At 53.9% G+C, this 23775-nt stretch overlaps 1 protein-coding gene across 4 annotated transcripts in view; it reads left to right on the top strand.

Moving 5' to 3' along the window:
- RNF220 (ring finger protein 220) overlaps positions 1-23756 on the top strand; it is a gene marked incomplete at its 5' end in the record, with an annotated part of 219209 nt that extends 195453 nt beyond the window's left edge. The window contains 11 exons of one of the 4 annotated variants that reach the window (XM_080800276.1): positions 267-368; positions 4686-4728; positions 8053-8096; positions 8546-8678; positions 16763-16859; positions 17067-17159; positions 17294-17349; positions 17484-17562; positions 21637-21745; positions 21889-21963; positions 22711-23756. In XM_080800276.1, coding sequence (XP_080656402.1) covers positions 267-368; positions 4686-4728; positions 8053-8096; positions 8546-8678; positions 16763-16859; positions 17067-17159; positions 17294-17349; positions 17484-17562; positions 21637-21745; positions 21889-21963; positions 22711-22782 — 903 coding nt within the window. In that variant the 3' untranslated portion in view covers positions 22783-23756. Of the gene's footprint in view, positions 1-266; positions 369-4289; positions 4540-4685; positions 4729-8052; positions 8175-8545; positions 8679-16762; positions 16860-17066; positions 17160-17293; positions 17350-17483; positions 17563-21636; positions 21746-21888; positions 21964-22710 lie in introns of those variants that run through there. The other 3 variants (XM_080800275.1, XM_080800278.1, XM_080800277.1) reach the window with 3 other exon arrangements.
- Between the last annotated feature and the right edge of the window lie 19 nt (positions 23757-23775).

The raw sequence follows: 23775 nt of genomic DNA, 5'->3' as shown, positions 1-23775 counted from the left end.
AGGCGTCCTGCCCCACTGGGGCAGAGATTACCTGGGGTCTGGGAGCTTTGGACCCCCTTGGGGGTCTCTACGCCTTCCTAGAATCAAGCCATGGTCTCCCACAGCCACACCCCCAGGGCCCCAATGCCTGCCTGCCTTCCGAGACTATCCCTCAGCCTTCCTCTCTGCCCCTCTCCCCAAAGCTCTGTTGGGCTGGGAACTCTAGGGGACTGACTGACTGCAGGTCTCATTTGGCCCGAGGCGACATGTCCTTTCTCTTCTTCCAGTCCCTCCTGTTGTCTGCTTCCATCAAGAGAGAAGGAGAGTCCCCAACAGCGTCCCCACACTCCTCCACTACCGATGACCTGCACCACTCAGACAGATACCAGGTGAGGAGGGGCTGGGTTAGCGTCAGAAGGAAGCCCCCGTGGATGAAAGCTTAGAGGGGGCTGCCTGGTGCCAACTCCTCCCCTCCTTGGGAGGAGAGAAGAGAAGCCTGAACTGTATTTGGTTCGCTCTGCATCCAGTGCCCCTAACCGAACCCAGAAGGAACAGGTGTTGGGGAATGGGCCTTCGACAGATGGGTTTTAAGGAGTGATGCCAAGGTCACCTGGGTTCTGGTGGGCTCTGAGCACATCTAAAGCATCCTGTTCATCAAGAGGAATCCTATGTGGTTTCGTTTCATGGGGGCCCTGAGACCTAGTCCCAATCCCCTGAAGACTTCAGACTTCAAAACCAGGATCCCCTGAGCAAATAACGATTCAATCCTGCCAAACCTTGGTATCAGACCCGAGAGAGTCAGACAGATGTGGCCCATGAGTGCCTTGGGCAAACGGGAAGGGAGTAATCACACAGTCCCAAGAGATCACAGCAAGAGGGGACCTGAAGGTAACATCCTAGCTCTATAGGGATTCTGTACCTCTATATGGGACTCAAACTGCATAGTCCAAAGTGCCAGCCTTGAGGAGGAATCCCCACTCTCATAAACCTTGGTTCTAGAGAGGCAGCCCAGTCCAGCCCCTGGAAACACTGCTCTCACCCAGATAACCCTAGTGCAAGTGGAGAAATGACCCAACCCCAGGGAATTCTGGTGTGATAGGCAGACAAGGCTCTGCACCAAGAGTTCCACTCCGAAGGGATGGACAGAGCCCTGTCCTTAGGGGATATCCTGCACAGCAGTCAGCCTCAGTACCTGCCGAACTTGGAAAAGAACTACCATCAGGCATAGGCATGGCATGCTAAGGCATGGCACTGAGGTTTTCTGTGATTTAGGTTCAACCCCTATCTCCAGCTGCCATTCCTAACACTGCCCTCCATGAACCCTATGGGCTATCAGAACAGTATTAGTGCCAATCACTCCCTCCCTGTCTGTGCCATTCCTTTCTTGCCTGCACACTTTTGCACGTGTGGTTTCTTCTAATGGGACTATTTTACCCCACCAGGTCACATTTCTATTTATCCTTCAATATCCTGCCCAAATACCATCTCCTCCAGGAAGCCTTTCTGGATTAGCTATCTCTTCTCATGATCCCTGTATATCCTTATGATTGCCCTTATCATCCTATATTGTGATCACCTGTTTAGCTATGCTTCCATTATTTACTGACATATAACATGCTATCTCAGAACTTAGTGGATTAACACAATGTGCTGTTTCTCATGGTTTTTTTCAGTTGACTGGGCCTTTTCTCATTTATGCAGCTCATTCAGCTGGAGATTGACTAGGCTGGAAAGCCTCTCATTCTGGGAAATCAGGATGCCTTGGTTCTCTTCCATGTGCCTCTTATCCTCCAGTAGGTTAGATCAGCTTCCTTCCTTGGAAGCCTCAGGGCAGTGTCATACCAAGAGGGCAAAGACCAAAACTGCAAAGCCTCTTGAGGCCTAGACTCTGGAACTCACACATCAATTTGGCAAAACAAGTCGTAAGGCTAAGCCATAATCAAGGGATGAAGGAATGCACCTCTTGACAGAAGGAGCCACAAAGAATTGTGGCCATATTTAATCTATCACAACGAGCATGACTGTTTCACTAGACTGGGAGTTCCTCCAAGGCAAGGTCCTTGTCTCATCCTTCTTTACTCCCTTCTTATACTCAAACATTCTCATCCCAGTGTCCTTGCCTTCAAGGGATTAGATTTGCAAATAAATAATTATAGCCAGTGGTTTAAGTGCTGTGACAGTTGTAAGTAAGTTTCTGGGACAGCACAGCATAAAGAGGGGCAAATCAGAGCAAGCTTCACAGAGGAGGTAACAACTGAACACGGACAAGTAGGAGTTCACTTTGGTGGACAAGGAAGGTCTGCCATTTCAAGGCAACCCTGTGTGCAAAAGGCATAGAGATGTAACACAAAATGATGTACTTGGGGACATGCTAGCTGTTCAGTTTTGTTAGCATGTAAAATACAAGGGAAACTGGTAGAATGTGATGCTGAAAGTACCCCAGGGACTAGCTAGGTATTCCATCCCCTGATCCTTACACAATGCCTGGCATGTACTAGTTGGTCAATTATGGGGTTTTGGTTTTTGTTTTTGTTTTGTTTTTTAAATTATCAAACTAGGTCTTGAAAGCATGGGGTATTGGTTTCTGGTTTGGATTCCCATATACTTAGCCCCCACTGGATTACCTAACCCCCTTAACCATGACCTCATTTTACCCTCATAGCAACTGTACAGGCTAGGATTCGTTGCCCCTAATTTATTGCTAAGGAAACAGGCCTAGAGAGGGGATATGACCTTTTTTGGAACCCATAAATTATGAGTAACAGAGTCAGAATTTGAACTGTAATCTGTCTGGCCCTGAATCCTTGTTTCTCAGCCCTGCACTGGGCTCAGGGGCTTCCCTTATAAATCTCCTTTTCCCCTTCCCACTGATAATGTCCTACATGCTAGACCTTGTGCTGGGTGAATGGATAGAGATGATCCCATCCCCGGTAGCAGGGACACACATGTAAACAAGCACAATATACAAGATCAGAGGGAAGCCAAGGGATGGTGAAAACTCAGAAGAGGCAACTAACCCAACCTTTGGGGAAAAGTGAAGCCTTCCCAGAGTCCTGAAGGGTGAACAACCCTCAACCAAGCAGCAGATATGGAAGCATGGAGGATAATCTAGCCCAGAGTCCAGAGCACAGAGTGCTCAAAGAACTACCATTAGCCCTGCAAAGGTAGAGTGCCAAGATGGCAAAGGGAGAGAGCAAAAGTAGTCGAAGAGTCTGAAGAAAAAAGGCCTGTATGCCATGCTGCAGATCATCTAGGTGGAGGTCGAAGGATTTAAAGAAATGGGGGTCAATTTTGTATAATACAAAGATCACATTGTGTGAGGTCTGAAGGATGGGTCGCAGGGAGAGAAACTGAAGACCAGAAGGCCAGATGAGAGACAAATTTTGAGAACTCACAAGATTATGACCTAGAGCAGTGACATCCAAGGCAGGTGTAGCCACTGAAGAAACAGGTCATGCCAAGCGCTATGCAGGGCCCTGGGTTCACCCATATGACTGACACATGGCCCCAGCCCTGGAGTGGTCAGTCCACCATAAGAATTTGTATGAGCTACAATGAAGATAGAGATGGAAGTACTCTAACGGGAGGAAAAGATATTTTTGCTTAGGCCTGGGAAGATGAGTAAGAGATACATAGAGGTGGAGATGGGAACATTCAAGAGTCCTTTAAATATAGACTCTGTGGCATCTGAAGTTGGACTTAGTGTGAGGAATGAAGGAGGGCGGGGCCAAAGACAACTCTCACAGTTTCCGGTATGCGCACACTTGAGTGGATGGTGGTATCCACTTCCGAACCGGGCACCCCGGTGGAAGGCCGATGTTTGGGGATGTCGAGTTCCGCGTTCACCGCATTGGCGTGCGGTACTTGCGAAACCTCCAGGGGCTGTCCGACAGACCGCTGAAATGGGAATCCTCTAATAACGGGACTACAGAAAGGCTAGGGGGTGGGAGCTGGGGGAGGGACAGTTTGGGACATTCAGTGGGATCGCCCAGACGACCGGGAATCCAGACGCCTCCTCCCCAGCAAAGAGCTGGCCGCGCGGGAGGCGGGGTCCGGGGCCCGGGGCTGGACCGAGGCTCTGGGGCGGAAGGAGCTCCGCGCTGGCAAGGGGGAATGGAACGCGGTGGGAGGACCTGGCGGTCGCTAAAACTCGGGCGGGTTGGCTTTGCGGAAGGTGGGAGGGACCCCAGGGCGGCCCCAGCCGGCTACTACCGGAGTACGAGCAGCCGTTTCCTGGTCCTGGTCCTGCTCCGGCCGCCGCCCCCACCCCCAATCGTGAACTTTCACCCCGGCGCGCGACGGCAGCGGGTCACGTGATCAGGGCCAACATGGCCGCCGCCGCCGGTGGGAGCTGAGGTGCCGCCGCCGCCGGGCAGCCGGGGGGAATCCGCCCGCATCGCCGCCCTCGCCGGCCGGGCGGCCGCAGGGCCCGGAGCGCCGGAGACCGGGGTTGGGGCGGCACCGTGCGGCGGCCACGGGGTCCCGTTAGAGCATCCCCCGGCGGCTATGCCGAGGGCCCGGAGCGGCCGGCGGAGCAGGGGGGCCGGCGGGAGGGAGGAAGTAGGTTTGTTTACGGGCTGTTTGGGGCGGGGCAGGCCAGGACTGGGGTCCAGCGCTGGGGCGGGGGCCAGGGCTTCAGACCGCGCCTGACGCTTTCTTCCTCTCTTCCCCCCCGCGCCCTGCTTCTGTCCGTGATCTTTTCCCAGACCTTCCTGCGAGTGCGAGCCAACCGGCAAACCCGACTGAATGGTGAGTCTTGCCCGGCCCCTCCCTCCGCCCCACCCCCGGCCTCCTCCCTCCCTCACTGCCTGAAGCTCCAGGCTTGCCTGGGTCTCTTCGACATTGGGGCCATTGGGCTTCGTCGCAGTCACAGCGCCTGAGATTGTGCTAACCAGGGCAGCCGCCCTCAGTTTCCCCGTCTGTCTAATGGAGGTTATGGTTCCAGTTCTTGCCCACGCCTCTCTGAAGGCCTTCAAGAACCCTGGTGGGCAATAAGTACCAGAGAATGAGGAACAAGCTACACAATTCCACTCGGGAGCTCAGCTTTGAATTTGCAGACTGCTGGGACCTCACTGTACAAGCCGGCAGGGCGCTGAGAATGTTTTTCTTCCAGTTTTTAATCAGTGCCCAGTAGTGTGAATACAGCCTCTCTGCTGAGACTTGACAATGCAGTGAGATCTGGAGTTCCCACGGCAACAGGAACTAACTCATCCCAGGGCTCTTTGAGTTATCAGTCGGCCCACATTTCACAAAGGTGATCAGCGTGGGCTCGACAGCTCTTAGAGGCCTTCTCTGAAAGCACATCATGTATGCACTACCTGGTGCCCCCCCCCCTTTTGGATTCAAACCTCTGGAGCATTACTATTTGCTGAACACAATTGGATGAACCTAGCTTTTTGTGCTGACAAGGGTGTGGTATATCTGGGTGTTGGCTATAAGGGGCTTAGGGTCTCTGGGCCAGCTGGTGAGTGAGTGAGGCTGTGGACATTCAGGATCCCCAGCTCCTGCCACTTGGGTCTGCTGCCTGGCTGAGCCCTGATCAGGAAAAGGAAAGCATTAATCACGGGCAGACACCATTTTAATCGTCATTATCATAACACTTCTGAGAAGGTGGTAACACATTTTGTAGATAGGCAAACTGAGGCTCTGAGAGGTAAAGGTGATTTGTTTAAAATTGTGCAGCTGGGAGGTAACTGAACCATGATTTAAACTGAAGTTTACCTCCAAAACCTGTGCTTCTGTGACCGTGTCTTGCTGCTTCCTTGCACAAACACAGACCTTTCCCTGCCCACACTTTAGTAAGCTTAGTTCAGGACTTAAAAGATGAATGGCGAGTTTACTTTTTTTTTTTTCCAAGATTTTATTTATTTATTAGAGAGACAGCACAGCAGGGGGAACAGCGGGGAGAGGGAGAGAGAAACAGACTCAGAGCAGGGAGACCAATGTAGGGCCGGATCCCAGGACTCTGGGATCACAACCCGAGCCGAAGGCAGAAGCCCGGTGACTGAGCCACCCAGGCACCCAATGAATTGCAAGTTAAACCAAACCTGCCTTGCTTATCTGAGAATCTTCAGATGCTGTTCAGCCCATCAGGTGGTTTCCTGGGATTATACAGGATCTTCTGTCCTGGGTGGCTTGGGCAAGAACAGTGTCCAGTATCATGCTCTCCTTGGCAGACCTGTAAGATTCATTTCTTTATTCAGTTGTCAGTGTCTGCCATAGGCCTTTCGTATTGGCACACTGCTCCATATGGGCTTCAAGAACCATCAGGGTCCCTTGCCCTTCTGATGTCTACCATCCCTTCTCCATCCCAGCCCTGGATGCAGGGTGCAAAGGTGGCTCAGGCCTGAAATTCCAAGTGTTAGGACAGTTAAGGCAAAGGGATCTAGATCTTTGTCTACAAAATCAAGGTGGGTACTAGAACATCATCCCCTCTTCTGTAGAGAGAGCACAGGAAAGTGAAGATAAGGGCCAGGCTACAGATCAAGATTTCTCAAACCCCATGCCATCTCTGATGGGGTGATGTCTTTCCAGTTGGTTTGGGTCTTTCTAGAGCTGCTGTTTTGGAGTTGGAGTGGCTCCCTGCCTCCGAACAGGCAAGAGGTATATGTGCATATTCTTAGTGCCCTAGCATACTCAGGGATCAGTCTTCCTTGCTGCAGTCAGTCAGGGTGGGTGTGGTACTCAGGACAGAAGAGCAATCTCCCTATGGAGTCAGGCATGATTTCTCCTGTCTTTGCCACTTTTTAGCTACTTGAGCAAGTGCCTTGTTCTCTCTGAGTCTTAAGTGACTTCTGTTAAAATGGATAATGCAGCCTTGCTTTAGGTTGAATATAGAATTAAATGAGTTACTTTGTGTAAGGTATTTGATGCTGAGCCTAATACACAGCTGAAGCTTTAAGTTGTAACATCAGCTTTCACCTGTGTCCCTCTCCCAAAACCTCATTCATGAGCTTCCCACCAGGGTCAGTATCCATGAGAAAGTTCTTCCTGGCCTGGCAGTGGGAACCTTTTTCTCCCTGGCTGGCTCTCACAGCCCCCAGTCAGTCTGATCTCAGAGTGGCCAGCTTTGCTCCTGCTGTTGCATGGGGAGGGTGGCAGTCCCTTGTTTTGACCCCTTCCTGCTTCAGTGACAGGAGGGCTGCAGAGAGGGATTAGTGAGCTAATTAGAAATGATTGCATCTCTCAGCATTAATTAGCAGTGCTGGGGGCTTACAGTATGCACTTTGGAATTGAGCCCCTGTGGGACAGCATGGCAGGCAGCCGTCTGCCTCGGGGGCCTGCCAGCCCCCTGCACTGATTAGAAATGATGGAACAGGTTTGGGTAGGCATAGTGAAGGCTGTCCTCTCAAGGTACCCTGGGCTCTCTGACTCAGATCCTCTATACCTTTATTATTGGGCCTCAGTCTCCTCTTCTGTAAAATGGGACCAGTGGATTGCTTTCTTCATCAGCACATATACTAAAATTGGAACGATACAGAGATTAGCAAGGCCCCGAAACAAGGATGATATGCAAATTTATGAAGCATTCCATAAAAATTTTTTTTTTAAATGGGACCAGTGGACTTGAGAGAAAATCGTTCTGAGAGATTCTAGGTAGGACACTAAGGGCAGTGCCTCAGGGCCCTTGGCACAGGAACAAAAGGGGTTTTAGCTGATGAGTGAACAGCAGGACAAATTGGCCCTCTGGCAGGGACCTTGGGTTCTAGCCAAGAGATGTTTGCTAAGAGAACCCATGGTCTTGGCCTTCTGGGCAGATACTTAGCAACTTTTCGAGTCTTTGCTCATTGGACTTACTAAGCACTACAGGTAGGAAGGTATGTGTTGAACTTGAGCCATCTGTGGCCAAAGAGTAGACACTCTACTGGCCCAGCACCAGTCTCCTCCCCAGGTGCTCCTGGTGAGACCCAGTCCCCAAAGAGTAGAGGTGCTGCGTAATGAGGGCCGGATCAGACCCTGAACAAAAGGGCTAATGGCTGGCAAGAGGTCAGGATGTGTCAGCTCCACTGGGATCCTGGGAGCTCCAGTGACCTTCTGCCTGTTCTGTGCTTTGTTTTCGGTTTCTCCATGCAGCTCGGATTGGGAAAATGAAACGGAGGAAGCAAGATGAAGGGCAGGTATGTCCCCTGTGCAACCGCCCCCTGGCAGGATCGGAGCAGGAGATGAGTAGGCATGTGGAGCATTGCCTTTCGAAGGTAGAGGGGCCATCCCTACCTACCTCTTCTCCCCTCCCCCCCTCGCTTTCCCTGATACTAGCTGCTGACTGCCCCCAGATTTAGGGGCTGTGTTGGGGTCCCCGTGTGGTCTCAGCAGCTGCTGCTTCTCCGTTCTTCATCCTCTTCCTTTGCTTTCACACTTTCACTCCTTCCCTGGGGCTCCAGTGGCAAATTTTTGGGAAGAGGCAAAGGTTCTTTGACTTTTGGATTGGTTTCCTTGAAAGGAGCTGAGAGCTGGGGGCCCATCTGACCCACCAAAGCTGGGGGTCAGGGCTATGCCTTCCTTATAGACCCAGGGGACCAGGTGGTGGTGGCCCGGAACCCACATGGTCCTGCTTTGCTCTTCACAGAGGGAAGGCTCCTGCATGGCCGAGGATGATGCTGTGGACATCGAGCACGAGAACAGCAACCGCTTTGAGGAATATGAGTGGTGCGGGCAGAAGCGGATCCGGGCCACCACTCTCCTGGAAGGTGGTTTCCGAGGTACAGGCGGCTGACACATAAAGCACTGGTGCTCTGGTGGCCGGGCCTCTGCTGGGTATCCCATCTCTTGGGAGCCGAGAGGCCAGGGCTGGTGGCTGGTCATCCGTTCCACCACGTGGGAACTGCTGCTGGCGGGGCTCCTTTGTGACCGTGCTGCCTGCCTGTGATGTGCATATTAAAATGGATGTATTTGGGTGGGGAAATGGAATTGAGGCTGCAAGCTAGGAGTGACGAGGGGGGCTCTCAGCCTCGGGTGATGCATTGAAGGTGACAGCCAAGCCGCGTTAGCACCTGCATAAAATATTAAAGGGACGGTTATGCATTTATCACTCCATCCCTCTTAAGGCTGATAAATGAGAATCCAGCAACCTGCTGTACACCTCCAGCACTGGGGGCCCTGAGGGCTTCCAGGCAAACACATTGGATTTTCCTCCTCCTCCTCAGCCCCACGTCAGGGAAATCAGTTACAGAGGAGAGAGTGAGTTATGGCAAAATTTGACCTCCCATGAGCTTCATTGGGGAATCTAATTTTAGCTCTGATCCCATCCCTTCTCCCTGGGCGCCCTCTGCCCTGAAGCAAGAGGGGCCTGGGCCCAGCTGCTCCCTGCTCCCCTTGGGCTTGCCCCCGTTAATACAGAGGGGTCCGCAGGGCACTGCGCAGCTCCGTTGCCCTCCTAGCTCCTTGGAGGGATATGGCTTCGCCCAGTGGAAATCTCCCATCCCCCCCACCAGGTCATACAGTAGACTGGCCAGTTGCCTAGGGTCATGTCCTCCTGTCAGACTCCCCTGCTTTGGTCAGGGGAAGAGGGAAAGAGTCTGCCTCCTGGCCTCCAGCTCTCCTCTTTCTGTACAAGCACAGCCGGCCCTGGGACTTAACATCATTGAGTGAACCAGTCTGCTTCCTGTCTGCCTCCAGTTCTCCAGGCAACACCCATGGGAGTACTGGTGGGTCCCTGGGGAACTTCACAGCAGCCGGGAAGAGGGTCTCTGTCTTGTCGGGGCCATGCTGCATGGGCCGGTCCCGGGGAGTGGTCTCCATAGCACCGTGCAGTGCAGACTGGACACATGAAGGGGCTCCAAGTCCAGGTCGGGCATTATGCCTCTGGGTTTCTCTCATTCCCCAAGCCTTTGGGGTCAGTCAGGACAGTGAAGGTATTAGGCAGGACGGTAAATCAGCCTAAACCATTGCCCAACCCTGAGCTGGAGAAAGTTCATTTGCCACATCACTCTGCTCCTGTCCTGGAGCTCTAGAGTATCTAAGGCCCTGGAAGGATGAGCAGCAAAAACCCCAGGATCCTGGGAATGGGACACACAGGTGTCTGGCGGTGGCCCATCAGGGTCAGCTGCAGGACGCTGCTCTGGGTTCACTCTGTTGGCAGCTACAGATACATCTTCCATCACTGTGGCAACTTCTTAGGTTTCTTGGCACTGAACTGGACCTGAGGCCTTCTGGGCACCAGACCAGGCTTACAGGGGCTACAGCTGCAGACGGGGCCTGCTGATTTGACAGTCCTTCCCCTGCACTGGGACACCCTTGCAGAGCCGGTGTGCGGTGCTCTTAGGCCCTGGGCGGGTGTCAGTTTTCCCTGAGTGTTTACACTGTGAGGTTGTTCCTTTCAAGAATTCCTGAGGGGAGTTCAAAGGGGTCTTTTCTTTGAGCGGTTTGGAGAGCGAGAATGAGAGTGAGGCTTGAAGAGGGAGCAGGGCCGGAGGTTCCTTTATCTGCAGAGAATGGCTCCAGCTTGCCTGATAGAAGCTGCTGCCGCCTCTTAAACAGCTTAGTGCAGTCAAAAGACAGGCAGACTTGAAAGGCTGTGTTACAGCAAGATCAGCGGGGGCCATGAGGCAGAGAGCGGGGGCGCAGTGGAGCAGAGGAGGCTGAGGCTCCTCGGTGGGGGGGAGGGGGGCATCAAAGGAGGCCCTGGTTGATCCTGACTGCCTCTGCCCCTGAAACCCGGGCTGCAGAAGCTGGCCATCTGTCAGTCTACCCTCCTTGGCCAGGACCGGTAGGCCCCAACTCTTGGGGGGTTGGGTGTGGCCCCGCCAGGCGGGCTGGTGTCAGTGCGGCGCATTGATCGCCCGCCGGGCGGGCCGGGCCGCAAGCCGGGCAGCGCGTGCTTAATGTGATTGAAAGGCAGTTAAAATGGCGGTGACCTTTTCAGGAGGAATTAGATTGCCTGCCAAGACCGGTTAGAGGGAGTGATAACGCCGGCTGAAGAAGCTGCCCAGCCGACTTCAGAGAGAGGGAGCAGAGGCAGGATGAGCGGGCGAGTGCTGAGGCCCATTTAAGCTGCGCTGTGCGTGCTGACAGAACAGAGATTGCTGTCCTTGTTAGATATGAAAGAATTGAAGAATTGCAGATAAGTTCCTATATCCGATCATCCCCTATCCCTCCTCCCAGACCAGGGCCCCTTCGTCATCCTCAGCAAGCTTCCCACCAGGCCTACTGGGAACTGGTCTGATGGAGCAGATCTGTTACCTTGAGTATAATTTGCTGTGGAGCTAGGGAACAAGCAAGAGTTTTGGTGGAGACACTTGGCTGAGGGAAACAGGCCTTGAAGATGGATCTATGGCTATCGAGTGCAAAGCCTAGGTAGCTCGGGCCCAGGAGTGCTTGGAATTGGAACTCTAGAACAAAATGAAGGACAAGACAGAACAGGTAAGCAGGCAACAAGCACCAAGATTGGTCCAACTAGAAATAGATCTTTAAGAGGCTAAAGGAAATAAAGATTTCAAGACAGGTCGGAAGACCTAAAACTTTCAGTGTCTAGGAAATACTGTGGCCTTCCCAGTTCTCAGAGAACTCCTGAACTGTGTGCCTGAGCTGTTGATGTCCTCTCAGAACCTTAGGGTTGCTAGTCTGCTACTGCTCTTTCCCCCACCCAGCATTAGAATTGCATAAAGGGTAGCATGGAGCCTAGAGCTTCCCCAACATTCCCCTGAGAGAGCTTAGCAGTTAGGGGGAAAAGATCCTCTTCTGGGGCACCATGCCAGCCCTGGGCAGAGCAAAGGGCTTCTGGGCTAGAGCAGCAGGCCTCAGTGAGAACCTAATGATACAGCCCCTTGGGACAAACCTGCTCCTATCTGTATCCAAGGGAGGTATGTGATGAGTGAGCCGCACCTCTCCTCATTTCCTGTCTCCAGCTCCTGGGTCCTCAAAAAGAGACTTACGGTGAGCTTTGATCCTTCCCCTGTATTGGTTGCCATTGAAAGTTCACCCAGCTGGATTTGAGGAGCCTGGAGCCCATTGTGTCTGGAATGGACAGGCTAGAGAGAAGACACGGGAATGGTTGGTTTCAGATAAGGTAACAGTGATGGGAGCAGGCACAAGAGTGTGGAAGATGGAAACCTCTCCCAGGAGACTGCACAGGAACTAGAGGGTGCTGCGGCTGTGTCTGAGCCCTGACAGGAAATGCTTCGCTAGAATCCAGCAGTGAGTCCCTTTGAATCAAACAGGTGGAGGGGAGGGAGAATGACAGTACTTAGAGTCCCAGCTGTGCAGGTCTCTGCCCTCCCCAGATCCTGGCCTGGTGACTCCATCTTTCTCAAGTTCCTCTCTTGGATTTAGGCTGGTTCCCAGTAGCCTGGAATGAGATCTCACAGAGAGGACAGCTCTGGCACCGATCTTTTAACGAGCTGTGGCTTGCTAAAACATCACCAGATCCTGGGTCAGGATCTGAGAGGTACTGTGAGTCCCAGGGCACAGAGAACTAGGCCTTCCCCTAGCTGCTGCCCCCTCTGGCATGTTAGTTCCCATAAGAAGGGGACCCCCGTAGCTAAAAGCATCCCTGGTGCAGCCGTGCTGCGTGGTCCGGTCAGTGACAGATGTTGGAGCAGCCAGCTGCTGGCGGCAGTCTTGGAACAGGGAGGGCTGGGGCTGCTGCTTTCTAGCTTCTACCACCTTTAGTTCTAACTGTTGCTTGGTGGGAGGGGTGAGGAGAGGTGGCAGGGAGCAGGGCACCTTCTGTCCCCTGTGGCAACTGACGGGGATTTAATCGCCTTTTGGAACACAATTGTTAAGCTGGGATAGAGGGAGTGCAGGCAGAAGGAGCAAGTATCAATGGTTTTAAACGGCGTCTGTCTCTCTGCGTCTTTCCTGACGTGAGGCAGTGAAACGCGTTATTGAGGAGGCCCGGAAAGTGGCTAAGTGCGTTTGACACACGCCAACTCCCTGCCTCCACACTGGATAATTGCATTGTCAACTGTTCAGCGAGGTGGCAGGTGACACTGCAGGCCGATTGATTGTCCCGCATCGCAGCTCCCCAGACTGTCAGCTCCCCAATCGATGGCGTTTACACAAGACACCGTAACTGCATCTGTAACTAATTCCAGTGTAAAACTCTCCGGAAACTGCTGCCCCTGTCTCCCCCCCTCACACCCCTCCCCAAGAGCATGGCCTCTGAAGGGCCCCAAGACTTTCCTTTCTCTCTGGGCTCAGGTTTTGTTAGAAGCAGCAGGTGAGGAAATTGATGGCTCCTTTTTTGTGGTTTCGGGTTCCAGGACGTTAGTGCCCCCAGTAAACGGGCATCTCCAGTTTCTCAATCGATCACCTAATCAATTGATTAAATTAACACTGATTTTTTTTTTCTTCTCGATGACCCAGGAAGAAATGAGTTTATGGGAGAGGTCATTTTTATAAAATTTCGACTTGCTTATCATTTCTGCACTTAATCCTCTCTATTGCTAAGTATAGGTTTGGAGGGAAGGGATTTTTCACACTGCCTCCCCTCCCAGAACCCACTCTGCTGAGCATCACTGACCAGCAGCCTTGTTTGCCTAGAGACAGCAGCTCAGCACATTGCGCCACTTTAGCTGGGGTTGAGTCATAACGAAGGGCCTCCCCTGGTGACTAAAGGTTCCTCCAGGTCATCTTGGAGATCCTGGGAGCTGAGTCCCTTCCCTGGATAGCAGCAGCAGGAGCGGCAGCTTGCTTGTTATCCCTGGAGCTACATGGAACAGGAGCCAGAGGCTTGGAAAGGAGCTGTGTGTGCCATCTTGCCTCTGAGTACTGGCTTGGGATGTTCCAGCAGCTGAGAACATAAAACGGCTATGGAGCCTTCCTCTCGAAGCTGGGGATTGGGGGGAGGGTGCCAAGCTGGAGGTGGGGGGACGCTGTCGGCATAAAATGGCTTTATGGCAGTTTCTTTTTATTATGATTCTGCCAGAAGTCAGCAAGTGACATTTCATTAAGAAAATAAAGTTTAATGTGCTGGGAAGGAGGTTGGAGGAGGCTGGGGCAGCATAAGAGGGAAATTGGCAGTAGCAGCCTGTTCTGAACACCTGTGGGGTAGGGAGAGGTTCCCAACATCTGTCTCCACAGGGGGATGGGGTCAGGGTCACAAACCAGAGACAGGCCTTTTCCTTGGCAGATAAGATGTGCCATGCTCTCTGTCCTGCCTGGCAGGTCATCACTGCCCAGCTGGGGTTGGGGTCTGACAGGGAAGGTTGTATCCTGAGAGGCTTCAGGCCTCCGCCTCCTTTCGGACATAGGGCTCTCAGGACCTGACAGGACAGCGCCGTCAGCATTTTAGCCATCACTTTTGTGGGCCTGGCCAGCTCTGCTGCATGCTGCTGAGACCACTGCAGTGAGTCCGACCTGGGCTTGCAGTTTGTGAGGGACGTGACAGTACACGTAGTTAAATATGACTTTGGATTTGCACGGGAGTCTGGGTGGACACCAAGGAAGGGACACCTATGTAGAAATACCCGGGGAAGTCTTCCCACTCAGCACCTCACGGGTGGAGATCAGATCTTGAAACTCTTGTGTCTCCAATGCCAGGCCAGACTGAGGATGAGCTCAGTGAAAGTTGAAAGAATGTTGGGGTATTTCTGGAGCAACTGTATGCATAGGCACTGTGAGTTCTTAGCAGGAGGCGTGGCTGAGCTAGGTCAGACTTGCAGAACAAGCAGGCGTTTGTTCTGTAGGCCAGGAGGGAGAAGAGGTAACAAGATGTACGAAGGCGGTGGCACAGGGACAGACGTGGAGGGTCAGGGAAAGCACAGTGGCTGCGCTGGGGTGGGAGTCCTGGTCTAGGCCTGGCCAAGGAGAGGACTTTAGGCCACAGGGCTGCTTTCTGTGTTGAGAAACCGGGACTCTTCCTGGCAGCTCTGTGGTACCCTGTTTTCTCAGCTTTGCCCTGGGTCCTTTGCTTTCCTTCTTGTACACTCACCAGGCAGGGCTGGGCAGGGCCCGGCCAAGGCGAGGCTGTGAGGCTGGCTACTGAACTGTGTGTACTTGGGGGAGGGGACCTTGGCAGGGTTCAGGGGCACAGGCTGTAAGTGAACCTGATAGCTCCATTCTGATTGATGGCAGAGTTTGTCTCCCAAACTGTCAGAGGGTTTATAGAGGTGCCACTCAGCCACAGGGAGGGAATTGCTTGTCAGGACACCTGGCCGTGAACAGGAGACAGAGCTGTAACTTGGTGTTTTCTCAGCTTAATGGCCCCGCTGCTGACCTGCCTGCTGCCTTGAGTTTGTTGGTGCCTCAGTGTGGAGGGGAGATGAGGGCTGGCGGGGGTGCGGAGCAGAGGGGAGCATAGCCAGTGCCTAGCACCTCGCTTTCCCTCATGCTACTTGACTTTGGGATGGATGAAATCTTTGAGAGACCAGAGATGGGAGGCGTAGGTGGGGGAAGGAAAATCAGGAAGAAAAATGCTCTTGAAACGGGCTTAAAAGATGGAGAACATTCCACATGGAGCAAAAAGCATGAGCAAAAGTCTGCAGAGCAGGACATAACAGGGCTGTGTAAGGCTCAGTAAAGAGTGTGTGTGTAGGCATGGGGTGCTTGGGGCGACATGAAGAAAGAGCAAAGGTGGACAAGTAGGAACATCCACATCTTGCTGGGCCTGGCTGAGGAGATACGCATGAGGTGGGAGACCATAGCTGGTTTTGGAGCCAGGAAAGGAAGGGTCAGAACCATCTGGGAAGCAGGATGAAGGAACAGACAAAAGGCTTGAGGACCCATCATAAGACTGTTGTCTTGATGAGAGTGGAAAGAACGGACAAGAAGACCTTTTTGAGATCATCAGGCAGAACCCCAAACTACTTCCTCACCTCTTTGAGGATTTCCTTGCCGATTCCACTTGCCACAGATTCCACCGTTTTCATCTCTCTCCATCCTGGCAGGACTGCTGTGCTTGCCAGTGGGATGTGGTCTGAGACCACTGGGCGGAGACAGGGGCAGGGAGGGAGAAAAGGCTCTGTGGCCCCTAACCATGCCCGTCAGGAAGGGTGATCCTGAGTATCAGGGCACAGGACCAGGTAAGGGGCCCTGATGTGGCTTTAGCAGCTCACCCCTCCCCACTGGCCGAAGGGTCTGCCTGTGGTTGGGCCAAGTACACCTTGGTAGGGTCACCCATCTGCCTGGCCTATGGCCCTGCCTCCACCCAGCCTGATTGCCTTCGTGGATTGCTTTGAGAAGCAGGTGTGCGTGCCTATCCTCCCTCGTCTGTCCCTTCCTAATCCCTTTATAACTGCACTTGTCCAGGAATCTGGGCTGAGTGAGGTGGAGATGAATAATTAATGTCAGGCGCTTCAGACACCAAATATTTGAACAGCTGCCTGGTGTTTTTGCTGGCAAGGACCTGGCGGCCAAAATCAGGACGTTGGCTGGGGGTCTTGCTGTGTGGCTCTGACTAGCCCTAGCCAGTTTGCTCTTCCCTTTGATGGACTGTCACAGTGGACCATGGGACACGGGATGGCCAGGTCTTGGGTGGGGGTGGCTCTACAGACGTGAATTTCTGTGTCCTCTTCCTGCTCTTCCTAGACCTGGAAGACAGGTGGACAGCAGGCTAGCTTGAGTGTCTCCCGAGGGCCTGACATAGTATATGAATGGGCTAGTTCATGAGCAGAGACCACCAGGAGCAGCAAGAAGTGGCAGAGGAAAAGGAAGAGGTATACAGAGTGAAAGGGAATGAAATGTCAGAGCCAAGAGTACCTAAGTATTTGGCTCTGTGTTTCAGGCCCAAATTTCTGTCTGGGCCTTACCTGGCCCCAAACTTAAGCCTTACCTAGAGGCAGCAGAAGGGGCACACTTGGTGTAGTCTCATTGGCCCCTGGTCCTACTCATGTCTTGCTTCCCACAGGCTCTGGCTTCGTCATGTGCAGCGGCAAAGAGAATCCAGACAGCGACGCTGACCTGGATGTGGATGGGGATGACACTCTGGAATATGGGAAGCCGCAGTATCCTTGGGGCACTGTGGGACAAGGTGGGGCTGGTGGGACAGGCCAAAGGGAATTAAAAAAGTAGCCAGCAGCTCTGGTACTTGCCTATACCCTCCCCCCACCCCACCCCCCCAACCTTTGGGGTCAGTGTCAAAGCTTTAACCAGGATTCAACCTTCACGGCCTACTGCAACCTAGGATCTGTTGTCCTTGACCACCATGCCAGATACACAGAGGCTGATGTCATCCCCTGCACAGGCGAGGAGCCTGGTGAAGCCAAGGAGAGAGAGGCACTCCGGGGCGCAGTTCTAAAGCAAGTGTGGGCACAGGCTTGGGTGGGTGGGGTAGAAGGATGGGAAGTCCTGAGGCAGGGGAGTCAACCCAGTACCCACCCTCAGGGCTCCTCTGCCTGCCTTTAGGGCTCACTTTGTTCTTTTCCCCTCCTTTCCCTAGTGGCGGCCCTCCCAGTACACGCATCACACCTGAGTTCTCTAAATGGGCCAGTGATGGTAAGTCCTGACCCACCTTGAGAGTAGTGGGGGAAAGGGGACATCCATTGGGTAGTGGTGACTGACTCAAGCCCAGTCCCTCACCTGTGCTGCCCAGTCTGGCCAGAATATCAGTTGCCCCTCTGTCCCAGCAGAGATGCCATCTACCAGCAACGGTGAGAGCAGCAAGCAGGAGGCCATGCAGAAGACCTGCAAGAATAGTGACATCGAGAAGTGAGTGTCCGACCAGGAGAGGGGCCCCTGGGATGGCAGTTCAGGGAGGGGAGAGAGGGGGGCTCTCTGCTAGCAGGAAGGCCTTCTGCCAGGACTCCTGGCCCTCCAGAGCATGGCTTAGTCCTGCGGCCCTGGGCACACAACAGCAGTGGGGCCCAGCTGGTGCTAAGCGTGACTTTGTGAATTGATCGCTGGGCCACTGCCCTGGGAGTCCTGGTGGAGGGAGGAGCAGTCCGCCTGCCTGCCTGCCCGCTGTGGCGGCCTCCGCCCGGGAATGTGATGTATGGCCGCCCAGCCCAGCCGGCGCACTTGATTCATCTCCAGTTTCTGTTTCTTAATCGGGAGCTAAATTGGTTTCATTTTTCTTGTCCCGGGTGGCGCTCGCAGTGGATTTTAGGCAGGAGCATTGGGTCTCATCACTTCTGGTAAGGAATTTTTGGCCTGGGTTCTCTGGCAGAGGGAAAGGGGATCCGTTAGCACTTCACATGAGACTGGCCAGCCCCGGCCTGGATCCCCAGGAGTCACAAGGACTTGAAATCAGCTGGGCATCTTACCGCCTCTCCGGAAGCCCAAGCAAGGCCAGTTCTGGATCCTAGAAGTGGCACTGTCCAGCTCTAGCTGCCTGGAGTTGCTGCTCTTGGCCACTGCTTGCCTCTCCGCACCCCACCCCTCTCTCTGCTGGAGGCTAGGTTGCCTGGGGTTAAAAGGCAGCCTCTTCATTCCAGGGCCAGTGTTCCATCTTGCCTCCTGCCAGGAGAGTGGATTGCAGGCCGGTGCAGGGCCGGGTCGTTGGCCCAGGGTCACCTCCCATTTGTTTCCCTCCATTTTGTGTTGTCATAAATTCATTCCAGCCCGTTGTGGTTGATCAGTTTATCTCGGCCGGGGCCGCGAGTGCTGCTGGCATGATGTATGGGCCGCGGCTCGGGGCCCGGCTGCCCATGAATCACCGCAGCTGCTCCGTGTCAGTGCTGGAGCGGGCCGCACGGGTTCGGCGCAACCAGCTTGGGGGGGGAGGAATGACGTATGGATGTTTATTTAATAATTCTCTCCTACTCCAGCTGAGCGGGGCGGGCGGGGCCGTAAGGGGCGCCCACCCTTGTCTGGAGGGGCTGCTCATAAATCAGAAAGACAAGATCATTAATCAGGGATGGCGCCCGAGGGGGAGGTGGGGGCCAGAGCCAGTGGCCATCCATGAAGGTACTACCCACCCAAGGCTGGGGGAAGTTGGGACTTCTGTCCCACCTGTGTGAGCACAGGCACCAGTAGGCGAGGTTCTCTGGGATGAGTCATGTGCGGAGATCTCCACCGGGTCTGGCCCCACCAAGATTGGAACCTGTCAGTCCCCATGACTTCCTGGTACACACAACGTGGGTTCCCGCCCTAGATCTTTTCCACAACCCAGGGGAAGCAGGACGCCATGGCAGCTTCCAGGAAATTCTCTACCCCATGATCCAGAGGGTGTCAGGAGTAACTCACAAGTAGCCTGGGTCAGGGACTGGAGAGATACCAGAGCAGAGATAACAAGCAGGTGTTTGCCGAGCAAGTCCACAGTAAGATGGGCTCTGCAGTCTGATGTGGCCTATAGAGCTTTTGGAGATGAAGGGAGAGATGGCTTCATTCTCTCCTGGCCCCATCCTTTTTGCCTCTCTAGCTCTAATTCCTCTGATACAGAGTTTGAGAGTGCTCTGCTCTGGGCCTTTGTCCCTAGCTCCAGGCCTCAGGGTCCCAGTTTTTAAAATAACTACATAGGACCAGGCAAATGCCCAGCCTGGTCCTTAGAGAGAAAGGGAGCACAGCTACCTTGTCTCCTTGGCAGAAATTCACCAACAGTCCAGATGAGAATGGCACATGTGGCATTGGGCAGAACACCAGGGGAAGAGCCGTGCTGGCGTGTGTAAGGGTCGAGGGGCTGATGAAGGCTTCCAGATCTGGAAAGTTGAGTGGACACTTGCAGCATCAGCCAGTGTCAGAGGAGCCGGAGTCATTCCCTTCGCAGCTTCCATGGATAGAGGCAGGGTAGAGAGAGTCGAGGACCCATGGAATAATAGATTGAGGGCATCCCTGACACAGGGACACACCACCAAGACTTCCTATTCTTTGTTGCTGCTGGTGCCCTGAGAGAGAAAGGTTAGAGATCAAAGTCTGTTGCTGCCCATGGAATGTTACTCACCATCCTTCCCATGCCCCCTAATATCACTTAACGCCAATACCACCTGTAAGTTTTCGGGCTTTCTGTACCAGTTGTCTGTTCCAAGCCGGCCGAACAGGCCATCCTTGGAGAACATCTCTGCCCACACAGCGCCACACTTACGATTCCCCTCAGACTGGTCCCTCTTACCACCTTCCTCCGGTGGGCCCAGCAACTTTCCGTTGCCTATGAGATCAGCTTCACTTTCAGATTGTGGCCTCCAAAGTCTTCCCTGATATGATCTCCCACTTTCCCCACATTAGCACTTACCCATGGGTGAGCTTTACGGCCACATGGACCTCTTGGCCTTTGTTCCTCCCGGTCCCGGTCCTAGTCCCTGGGCCTGGAGACCTTGCTCCTCCTGGATATTGTCAGTGTTGTAATGTTAGTCACAGAGTGGTCGGTGGATCACAGCAACAGTTGGGGTTTGAATCCCAGCTCCCCCACTCTGTGTGAACCATAGGCAAGCTACTTCATGTTCCTCTACTGCTTTAGTTTCTTCATATATAAAATGGGAATATTACAATCTCCTCATGGGGTTTTTGTGAGGTGTAAATAAAATAATAATTTTCAATCCCTCAGTACAGTCGCTGGCATTTAGTAAGTGCTTAATAAATTTTGCCTCTTTTGTGTTATCATCATCATTATTCCCTAAGGCCCATCTCTAGTAGCATCTTTTCTGCTCCTCCAGGCAGCATTCTTCTCCTTCTGTGAGCTCCTCTGGGTTCTCTTCAGTTGTTTCAGAAGGGGTGGGAGGGATCACCCCACTCCTTCAGCTAGTCCTAGCTCTTCACTGTTCAGTACTGCAGCCCAAAGAGCCTTCCAGAAGTTACAGGGACTTTCACGGGCAGAGCTTGAACAGCAGGTGAGGACTCTCAGGGCGTCTGATGTGCCCAGGAAGAAACAACAAGGAGCCCTTGAGGTAGGGCGGGCCTGTGGCCCAGGACCTGGATTCTGTGGGACTTGTGCAGTCCCCACACCTCTTACTCTGGGGGTGAGACTGGCTTTTGGGTCAACAAACATTTACTCACACTCCCGTGCCCACCGTGGGCTAATGTCCGTAGTCAGTATTGGTGGCATGAGGAGCCTGCTGTTGGGAGACTGCATCTTGCCCAGGAGACAGGGATGTTTGCAGTTGCACTGCTCTGGTGTGGTCCGCTGCAGGGTGCCAGAGAGCACGGGAGACCAGCCACCCACGGTGGGGCTGGCAGGAGGCAGGGTGGGCCAGAGGAAGCAGGAAGAGCTGCCAGAGGCCAGGCGCGTGAAAAATGGTGCTGGGTGTGGGAAGCTTCACAGTTTGGTGTGGACGGAGCATCACATGTGGCGGGGTGCTGAGGGATATGGGCCGGGGTTAGGCCAAGGAGTCCCTGTTCAGCTTCCGAGGAGTTTGATAGAGCTGTATTCTGAGGGAAACATTGAAATGTTAAAGTAGAAATGGTCAAATCTGCAAAATTCTAGGTGCTGAGAGAATGGAATGAAGGATCTGGAGGCAGAGGGGCCATTCAGGTCAGCAGAGGAATCTTAGGAGAAACCATGAGGGCCTGGACCAGAGGTAGCAGTGGAGACACTACGGAGATACTAGAAACTAGATGACAGATTGTAGGTGTCGAGGGTGACTGGGAAGGAATGGTTTGAGAATAGTTCCGAGGTATCTGGTTTGGAAATTCACCAAGATGGAGGTGGAGGAACAAGGAGGGTGAAGAGTTCAATTCTAGAAAGAGGAGTTTTCAGATAGAGGATTTGGGCAGGTGGGGGCCAGGGACATATGGGAGACATTTATATATATGCTTCTAGAATTCAAAGGAGGTGTGGGCTGGAGGTTTAGATTAGAGATGCCAGCCTGCTGCCTGCCCTCTGCCTGCCCAACCAAGCCATCCTCTTTACAGAATCACCGAAGATTCAGCTGTGACCACGTTTGAGGCCCTGAAGGCTCGGGTCAGGGAACTTGAACGGCAGCTATCCCGTGGGGACCGTTACAAATGCCTCATCTGTATGGTGAGAGAAAGGGAACTTGGGATGCCTCTGGTCAGGCTTCAGTGCCCTCTGGGGGTTGGAAAGGGCCTTTGCACTGTGATTTGAGCTCTTTAGAGGGTGGGCCAGCCTCAGAGTGACCCCTTCTCTGCCCCGCTCCTCCCTAGGACTCCTACTCGATGCCCCTAACGTCCATCCAGTGTTGGCATGTGCACTGCGAGGAGTGCTGGCTACGGACCCTGGTGAGGTGGCATGCGGTTTGGGGAGTGGGGGGCGGTCTCCGGTGCTGCCCACACGTCCATGCTTATGCTTGAGCCTGCTTGAGGGGAGGGTGGTGCGAGGGGCAGGGGAGAGCATGAGCATTGAACACAGCAGCAGGAAGCCAGGGTATTCACCCCCCGCCCCAGGCTACCCCCATTCTCTCCTCCCCCATCAGGTTTATTCTCTCCCATCATTGGTTTGTTGCCTGCTCCCCTCCCCCTGCCCACCCCCAAGGCTCCCTCTATCACATATACTGGTGAGATCCCTGGTCAGGAGGAGGCTGGTTGTGGGTAAGCAGGACCAGGGCCTCAGCCCCTCCCCCTGCCATTACTAGGCTCCTTCTGCTCCTGCCCCTGTTCTTCGCTCCGGAGCAGCCATTAAAATGTCGCCCGGAGACAGCAATAAAAGGCCCGGACGTGGGCTCTGTGTCCTGATCAAAGGCCGCATGTAATCTCGTTAGGGCCGCCGCAGCCACAGCTGGACCCAGCCTTGTTCTCATTACCGGGGCTCCCGCTGCGGGGCTGGCCAGGCGGTTTGATCCTGGCGTCCCCCCAGCACAGGAGTGCGCCTGCCTGCTTGCAGAGGCCGCCTGTGCATCCCCAGCCTGGGCTGACAGGACCAAGGTGCCAGCACACACGGTCACAGGGAGACGTGGCTGCAGGCCCGGGTGCTCTCACCAGCAAACAAGCAGCGTAGTGTGTGACCAGAGCCCTCCCTGTTCCCTGCAGGGTGCCAAGAAGCTCTGCCCTCAGTGCAACACCATCACAGCGCCCGGAGACCTGCGGAGAATCTACTTGTGAGCTAGCCGCCCCTGGTGGCCCTTGCTGCGAGCAGCCCCACCTGCCCGCCTCTGTGATGTGACCCTCCCCCTTGTACATACTTGCACACAGGTTCCCCATGTACATACATGCGCGCGCACACATATGCGTGTGTGCACACATGCACACACACACACACACACACACACACACACACACACACACAGGACTCTGGAGCCAGAGTGGAGGCTGAGGCCCAGGCCCTGCCTGCTGGCTGCTACCAAGCCTGGGGACCATACCTATTCCAGGTTCTGTTCCCAGGGTGGGGCAAGGAGGTGGAGGTAAGGGGGAGTAGCGGGGCAAGGCTCCTGAGATCCAGCCCCTAGACAGACAGACGGACAGACAGACATGCAAATGCCAGACTGAAGCACATGTAATATAGACTGTGTATGTTTACAATGTTGTGTATAAATGGGACAACTCCTCGCCCTCCACCCCGTCCCCTCCCCTTTGGTTGTATGATTTTCTTCTTTTTTTAAGAACACCTGGGAGCAGTGCCCCCTTCAGGGCTGGCTGGGGGCTCGGCCCATCCACCTCTCAGGGCGCCTGCCTCTCTCTCCCCCATGGCATCCCTTTCCCTCTCCTATGTGCTCGGTGTTCAGTGGTGTATATTTCTTCCCCCAGACATGGGGCACATGCCCCAAGGGACACGATCCTCTTAGTCTTAGCTCCTGGGGCTCTTTATAAGGAGTTGGGAGAGGGGGGAGACACAGGAAATGGGAACCGAGCTGAAGCAGGGGCTGAGATGGGGGCTGGATGAGTGTGCTCCTGGCTGCCCAGCCTTCTGCCAAGAACCATTCCTGGGATTAGAACTGCTGTTCCCAGGGAAAGTGGTCTCCCCCGCCCCTCCCCTGGGCCCCATGGTGTGATGCTGTGTCTGTATATTCTATACAAAGGTACTTGTCCTTTCCCTTTGTAAACTACATTTGACATGGATTAAACCAATATAAACAGCTGCTGCCTGTGTGTATGAAG

This window comes from Martes martes (genome assembly GCF_963455335.1).
Source record: "Martes martes genome assembly, chromosome: 4".
In the NCBI taxonomy this organism is placed as follows: Eukaryota; Metazoa; Chordata; class Mammalia; order Carnivora; family Mustelidae; genus Martes; species Martes martes.
Note: the sequence above shows the minus strand (reverse complement) of the source record. Positions and strands in the feature narration are given on the sequence as shown.